The sequence below is a fragment of the Botrytis byssoidea genome (genome assembly GCF_014898295.1).
Source record: "Botrytis byssoidea strain MUCL 94 chromosome Unknown BBYS_004, whole genome shotgun sequence".
Classification (NCBI taxonomy): domain Eukaryota; kingdom Fungi; phylum Ascomycota; class Leotiomycetes; order Helotiales; family Sclerotiniaceae; genus Botrytis; species Botrytis byssoidea.
Window position 1 is genome coordinate 1,849,290 of NW_024065845.1, and position 8,688 is coordinate 1,857,977.

Consider the following 8,688-nt stretch of genomic DNA (forward strand, 5'->3'; position numbering starts at 1 on the left):
TATGGAGGAGTGAGTGTGTATCTCTCCCCACCGTGAGACTGAAATTTGAGTGCTCCTTCGTGTTTTGAGCAATTGCTCTTGGATATATTACTGCTTGATCAATATTTCTTTGCTAGAGCTGAATCTTTTTCAGAACGCCGGACAAATCTTTCGCCGATTACACGTGATGAGAGCGTGGTTCTTATCGATAAGACCCAAAGTGATGGTTTGGTCTTGGCATTTTGGAGATCCGAATTCGCAAGGCCGGATAAAGAAAGGGCTGCATTTTCCGTCCACAGTCCACCCGTGAGATCCATTGTACCTAGCAGTGGACGTGATTCAAAATACCAATTGTGTAAGCGTACTCGTTCGTAGGTATCTTGGTAGGTATCAAGATCACCTGCGATGCTCAATACTACAATTCAACCATGTTGTTTGTTATGATAATACCTACCATGATCACACATTTTACACTTTTAGTCTTTTAGTCTTTGTAATGTGATTCATGTTGGCGTCGGGTAAAAGGGGCAAGGCGATTCCCGCTCCCGTTGTGGTGCTATCAACATAAAAAGGGTAGGTTGGTTAACGGATAGAATACTTTAGTCTTCACCGGGTCACTGCTATCATCGGAGAGGCCCATGAACCTTGATTTTACAACATCATTGAAATTGATGAGATTGACAAGTAAAGTCCAGTGAAGCAGAGTCAAGCAGAGTCAAGGAGAGTCAGGTAAAGCTAACTCGTAACCAAAAGCCAACTTTTCAATAAGCCACCGAACTTTCTTGCCAGATGTGTTTCTTGTGGTGGGGGGGGGGGGATCAAATTCTCCCATTCTACCGCTTCGTAATAAGTTGTCGCACCTTTTGCACCTAAGCAGTAGTGCAAAGCAAGTATTGTTCATGCTCAGACTCAGACAATCCCAAAAGGCGTAGCAAACTAATGAAAAGTAAGCTGCCACCCTACATAGGAGATACTTACGCAGAGAATGGGTGGTGGAAAATGTCGGACGGGCTTTTTCTGCTGGTGACATGACATTACATTTCCCGTTTTCCCCATGAGCCCATCTCCTTGTTATTCCTCTATGTTATGCGACCACCACACACACAACTTTTCAAGGGAAGTGTGTGTTATGCCGAGAGATGCGGAGACCACACAGTGAAGCCAGTTGTCAATACAATATAATAATATCATACAATAATAATGGAACAGTACAACAGAATAGAGTGGAATACGACAGAATATTAGGAATTGAATGGGGAAGGGGAAGAGAAGAGGAGGATTTTCATCTGATTTTTATTTTCCATCACTTCATACAATTCGAGTCTCCTATGTACTGGCTCAACTGGGTGGGTAAGATTCAGTACGGAGGACAAGAAAGATATCAGACGAAGAAGGGAGCTCGTAGTGTAGAAAAGAATATCTAATACAGTACAGTAAAGCGATCGATCCATACGATTTGATTCAAGTAAATCTGGAACAGACTGATGAATACAACCTAGGTAAATACTTAACCTTGGAACTGCTTGTGTTGATCTCTTATCGAACCTTCTATTTTTAAAGCTAGAATCCTAGAGATCCCCTTAAACAGATGCATTAATCTATTCTGGGAAAAGCTTATCAGCACGTGATATCAAAGTGATGAGAAGGTTGGTATGTATTGAATGAATGAATAAGTGAGTGAGTGAGAGAATGAATGAATGAAGGAAGGAAGGAATTGCTCATACCCCGGAATTGGCAAAGTAGAAAATCTTTGTTGTAGAAGAATGGGTAAAGGATCTCTTTTCGTGCTTCCTTCCACGACCTCCTTGTCCATCCTCGTGATTTTACAGCACCATAAAGAGCATAGCATCGGAAAATCGGTAGGAGAGGAGAACAGAGCCACACACATCAATTTTCAGACGGCAAGAGCGAGAGCGAGAGCGACGCAACTCCACTTGCATTTTTACTTTTTGGCTATGGGCTGGGATAATGGTACCTTTTTTTGCCTAGGATATATGGAGGATGGGATAAGAGCTCCATGGGCGAATAGCTGTGAGCTATTAGCTAGTAGCTATTCCATGTAGCATCATACTGTGGAAATGAGGGAAGTAAGTTTAAGTAAGGGAGGAGAAACAAGAAATGGGAGTGAGTGAAGGAAAGGGAAGGAAAGTTAATGATGTAGGATAAGAGTAGAAGAGTAGAAGAATGGATAGTTGATTGTAGAAAGAATGCTGATGATGATAATAACAATAAGAATGACGATGATTGTGATGATGATTTTGATCTCTCTCCGTGTGTGTGACCCTCTGTCTCTCTGTCTTTCTGTGTTTTTCCTCACATACACATACAGATACAAATAAAGAAGCTGTCTAGACAAGAATGTAACGTATGTAGGTAGGTGTATAATACCTTGGTACTAGATAATAGGTCGTGAGTATAATAAAGTAATAGTAATATCTAGGTAGTAATCATACAAAGCAGACAAGATATATACAAGTTGAGGTCAATCACATATGATATAACCTCATCGAACTGTGTTTGTTTATTACTTTAGGTAAGAATGTATGTAGACTTATTGCCTTGATTTTCTAATAGATGTTTCCATACATGATGATGTTGAGGGGAACTCCTTTCATTCATTCATTCATTCATTCATTCATTCATTCATATACACAGACCTACATAGCTATGGATATACATGCCAATACATACTAGGTACATTATTCACTCAATCTCACTCTCATTTTATATACGTAGTGTGCATCTACCTCTCTCTCTGTATGAACCTAGTGGTGAGTAGTGGTGAGTAGTGGTGGTGGTGGTGGTGGTAGTAGTAGTAGTAGTAGTAGTAGTAGTAGTAGTAGTAATAGTAGTAATAGTAGTAATAGTAGTAATAGTAGTAGTAGTAGTAGTAGTAGTAGTAGTAGTAGTATAATAGTACCTAGGTAGTAGTAGTGATACTAGTAGTAACGAAAGTAGCAGTCAGTAGTAACAGTAACAATAGTAGCAGTAGTAATAATAATAATAATATTATTATTATTATTATTATCATCATCATTCCACTACCCATTATGACTTAACTTGGAAAAGGGTGGGAGGGAAAATGAGTAGGAAATGAGTAGGAAATGCGAGGAATACTAGGAATACTACAAATACTAAAAGACTAACATACTAACATACCAATAAAATACTAATAAAATACTAATAAATAAATCCTATCAATACTAGGAATACTAGGAATACTAGGAATACTAGGAATACCAGGAATACCAGGAAATGCGAGGAATGCATGGAAAACCACATCCAACCAATCATATTAATTCCTCACACTTTACTCAAGATCAAGCGAATTAATGGTAAGCTCATCCACGGCTCTTGCTTTTTTTTCCCCTACAGTTTGAAATGCCCGCAAAAATTGGATCACCCACCTAAATTCTCTCTCCTACTTCTTTTCCTCACCCAAATCTCTACCTACGAACTCTGTACACGCAAAATCACATACAACAACTTCTCTGGTAAGCAAATACCCAAATACCCAAATACTCTCTCTTACTCCTACGGTATCTTTATATCAATTCCTCACATATTGAGTCTCAATAATCTACTACTCTTGAGAACGCGCTTTTATTTATATAAAAAAGTCGAGTTTTCATTGAGTATTCGATCTATTGCTACTTGGTTTCATTCTCAAAATACCCAAATACAATTGCTTCTCTTTTCAACTTCATCGGCGCGTCGTTCATCTCTTTGCGTCGCGATATCACTTCAAACTTACTACTACTACTATCACCACTCATACTAAGAACAACTTCACTGATTCCACTTCTTCGCGTTTTAGATCAACCACTACAGTTAATAACTGTCGCCACTTTATAAATCCATTTAGATGTAAGTCTTCCCTTTCATTTCCATCTTTCATCACTTTCAATCTCCACGTCGTGAGGAAGTTATTACCTTTGCGACTGCATTCACCTCTCCAATTATTCACAACTCCATACAAAATTACTCCAACACCTTCATAACGCGCTATCACCACCAATTTGTCAACCACTTGCTCGTCCATTTTGTCCACCTTGACCTCCACCACAACCACTTTTCATACTCATCGTCGCATATTTATTACGGTCGCATAAACATTTTCAATCAATCGTACTGACTTTTAATTCTTCTCAATTAGACCCCTTTCACATAATTCAACATGCCAAAGGAAAAGGCTCCCAAGCGTGCTGCCAAGAAGACCGAGAAGAAGAAGAAGGGTATGTTAATTCTTCCTCGTGAACTGTCTCGCACGAAAACTCATGGACTGACTCATTCTTCACTAGATCCTAACGCACCAAAGCGTGGACTTTCTGCATACATGTTCTTCGCCAACGAACAACGTGATAACGTTCGTGAGGAGAACCCCGGAATCTCTTTCGGTATGATCTCACTCCTCTTTCATACTCACAATGGCATCACTAACATCACAAACTTATAGGTCAAGTCGGAAAGGTTCTCGGTGAACGCTGGAAGGCTTTGAACGAGAAGCAAAGAGGTCCTTATGAGGAGTCTGCTGCCAAAGATAAGAAACGTTACGAAGAGGAGAAGGCCAACTACAACGTAAGTCTTACAGTGCGTATCAATCATGCTATCAAAAGCAGAAATTCTATTGAGAGGAAACACGGGACTAAACAATACAATTTACAGGCCGATGCTGAGGAGGAAGAGTCTTCTTAGAGATTTCTTTAATCACTCAAACTTTCAATCACTTCATCTCGACAAATGATAGTCTTGATAGCTACCTATCCGACCATCACTATCAAAGATGACATAATCATACAAGTTGGGAGGTTCTCCGGGGTTATCTTTTCTGCTTTTCATTTGGGCTGGGGTGTTATGTTTTGACAGGGGAATGGGATGATCAACTTGTGCACTTGTTGCCGTTTTCCTTTTCATATCGGATGATGATCTTGCGGTATCGTTTTTTGCTATCGACGGATTTTTTATGGTCTGGTCTGGTCTCGTCTAGATGAAAGTCTAGGTCAAAGTCTAGGTCTGTCTAGATAGGTCTGGGACAGGAGATAAGATCATGGTAAATTTCTACAACCAATTGCGTGTAGCAATGATATCGTTTGTATTCTACATGTTGTCATTTGATTTTAAGTGTGATATAATTTTAACTGTGATGTGATTTTAAGTGATGTTGTGAATGAGATGTGAATAATAAATGGTTATGAAACCGAAGCTCTGTTAAAAATGTAAGGTGGAATGTAATTAGACCCATACTCGAGAGATTGGTACTTGTACTCGCCACTTCCCACTTGCCACTTCCAAAAACGAAACGGGCGAAACGGAAAGGAGGGAGGGAGGGATTCGAGATTGGAGATTGGAGATTGAAGATTCGAGACTCGAAGGATCTGAGACATTTTTGCCTTATAGCCTTGTGAGGAGTGAAGTGAGCGAGCGAGCTGAATCTGAAGTGGATACGGGTTATTGACGGGGGATTTTTTTGTTTGTTTTTTGTTTGTTTTGGGGAATTTTGGGGAATTTTGGAGGGTTGGAGGGGGATTTTTGTGAGGGATTGGGGATGGAGATGGCGATGGAGATGGGGGTGGAGATGGTGAGAGAATTGAATAACAGGTTTTGAGGGAGATGAAGATTAGATGGGAGATGAAAGGAGAGAGGAGTAGAGGAGAGAGGCTGAGGAAAACGGGAAAAAGCTGGATGCTGGCTTACTTGTTTGTTTGTATGTATGTGTGTGTGTTTGTATGTTTGTTTGTATGTCGTTTGTTTGTATGTATGTTTGTTTCTTTATTGTGTGCATTCTTCGGAAGTGGATATGTATACCTATCTATCTATCTATCCATCTATCTATCTGGTACTATCTTTATTTTGGGGGGCTGGGAGGGACGGAGGGGGGGAAAGGGAAAGGGAAAGGGAAGGGGAGGTAAAGGGGAGGGAGGCGGAAAGATTGACAGATGGTGGGAATGGATTGGATGGATTGGATGGATTGGATGGATTGGATGGATTGGATGGATTGGATGGATTGGATGGATTGGATGGATTGGATGGATTGGATGGTAGAGAATGGTGCGGAGTGGGGTGTGAGGGGTGGGAAGGGGAGCGGAGGGGAGGGGATGCCTTCTTGCTTGTTTGCTTGTTAACCTGGGTTTTCTATGGGATTGGATTGGGATTGGGATTGGATTGGACTGGACTGGACTGGAATAGGCTGGGTTGGGTTTGAGGTGCTGGGTATGTTTATTTATGTATAGGGCTATATGTTTCTGGGGAGCTTTGAGGGAGTCCGGGACTGATTGGTTGAATGGATGTTGGATGTTGGATATTGGATATTGGATATTAGAGGTGGGTTGTGAGGATGAAGGTGGTGATATCGAGATTGATGGAGTGGAGGGGAGTAGAGATCGAAGGGAGTGGAGAAAAGATAAAGCAAAGAGAAGATGAGAGAAGGAGAACGAGGGAAGGTTCTTTTGATGACTCGGAGGGAGGGCTCGATCATATGAATATATATATGGGAAACGGGAAGATAAGATGTTGGTACTGTACTGGGATGGGATAGGATGGAAGGGGGTGTTGTGTTTATGATCTGGGTTTTTGGGGGAGAGGTGCTTTTTTTGTTTTTCTTATCCGTTTTTCTTTCTTTTTCTATTTCTTTGGTGTTGTGTTGTGTTGTGTTGGTTGGTTGTAGTTTGTTGATTGTGGGTTTTTTGAGGGGAATGTGATTGTGGTTGTGGTTGGATGATATGGTGATGTGATATGATGATATTACACGATGGTTTATTGTCGTGATGCGAGTGCCTGACATTAAATTGGATTGGATTGGATTGGATTGGATTGGATTGGATTGGATTGAAATAAGTATTTCTAGCCATCCTTCCGCAATCATTATGCGACTGGTATGGGGTACGGAAGAGGGTTTCTTCTTGTGTTATCTTGTACACGTATGCTAGTGGACAGATTGGGATGGATGGATGGTATGCATGTATCTATGTATGTATGTACCTAGATATGCTTCTCTCTGTGATGTTCAAGATGGATCCATTTGTTACTTTAGTGAGTTGTGATTGAGTTGATCTTCATGAGTCGAGTTTGGTCTCGAAGTATTCTCATGTTGTTGTTTTTGTTTTTATTTCACTTCATTTTAAATCCCTATAGTTTGATCATTGGATATCTATAGTTTTCAAGAATCGAAATAAATCATCAAGGATATTTTCCCGAGGGAGGTTGTTGGTCTGGGTTAAATGCTGCGTGGATCACTGCATGATTGATATCTATTGTAAGATTAATATTTGCGGACGCGGATTCGATTCGAACCGGGTACCTGAGTACATTGTCCTCTTTTCTTCTGTCTGTTAATGGATGGATAGAATGGATGGTAGACTTGAATGATCTCCTAGAGGAGCCAACACAGAGATTTCTCTTATTTTGAAAACAGGGAGAGAGGTTTAATTCTGTTATGGTTTATTGGTTGATTGATGAATTGGAATTATCAAGTAACGTTAACGTTAATTTATCAAAATCAATGTATGAAGCCGATGAGTATCGGATGTGGCTTCGGCCTCGGCTCGACTATCATCACACAATTCCGTGTCATCAGCCGTAACCATAGAGTCAGCCTTGTACGATTCGCTCGTCGTGATAATTCAACCACTTTGCGAGAAGAACATTTTGAAGGCTTGGTGCCACTTCATATCGTGGCATTATAATTGCACAAGTGGCGATTTACAATCCATTTATTGATAGGTATTCTTCCACGATCATATCCCGTTGATAAAAGACATGAATGCTGATTTGATCGATGCAATTCAATCGCGCAGAGCTTGGGGAATTCTGGTTCGTTCGTCTGGAGTTCATGCATGCATGGTTGTGGTTGGAATCTTTATCTTTATCTTTATCATACATGCCTACATACATATACACATATACACATATACACATATACACATATACACATACACATACACATACACCCATCCTCCGAGAATGAAAATTGTAAAGTATACATTACTGGCTAGAAATGATCATGCAAGCAAAGATAATTTTTCCTTGGTCCCCGTACGTTTCTGCAGCATGCGATGTGAATGGAGAATTGCCAATGAATCATGCACAGAATTCGCGTGGAGAGAGATTAGAAGAGGGGAAGGTGAATGAATGATACGATATTTGGACCATTCCAATGATTTTTGACACGTCAGTCGTGGTAATGCTGCGCTTGTAGATTTGTCCACCGAAGAGATGTGTAATTTGTCCATTTTTCATCCGCAGAGCCGCGGGTGCTTGGTTGGGAGAATTTGATGGGTTTCGGGATTTTGGAGGAGGGGAATGGATAGTTGCTTTTTGGTGGGATTTATGTGGAGGGTTGGTAGGTACATATGTATGTGTGTATATGTATGTGTGTATATGTATGTGTGTATGAATTGGTTCGATGGTATTCGAGATCTTTACTCCGCTTTTTCTTCTTCGAAGCTTCAGTTTTGCTTCTTCAATTGATTTGAGGTGAGATGTGATATATTCAATTCATTTCATTTTATTCTGAGTTGAGTTGAGTTGAGTTGAATTGAGATTCATTCAAGTCCCCATTAACACTTGAAAATATATAATGAATTTCTGAACATACAATACAGCATAACTCATTGATTGAGTACCCATCTCCACTCTGCCATTCCAACGCATCCATACCTCGCATCACCCCAACTTAATGTCGTTCCAGCCCCAAACATCCGCAATAGAAGC

The 8,688-nt window shown here is 40.4% G+C and overlaps 1 protein-coding gene across 1 annotated transcript; it reads left to right on the forward strand.

Annotated features, from left to right (window-relative positions):
- Nucleotides 1–4,156: 4,156 nt before the first annotated feature.
- On the forward strand, nt 4,157–4,674 carry EAE97_002669 (uncharacterized protein; the record flags this gene model as incomplete). Its single annotated transcript, XM_038873181.1, has 4 exons — nt 4,157–4,214; nt 4,281–4,376; nt 4,436–4,569; nt 4,645–4,674. The coding sequence occupies 4 exons, from the start codon at nt 4,157–4,159 to the stop codon at nt 4,672–4,674; spliced, it is 318 nt and encodes a 105-aa protein (XP_038736387.1).
- Nucleotides 4,675–8,688: the final 4,014 nt, after the last annotated feature.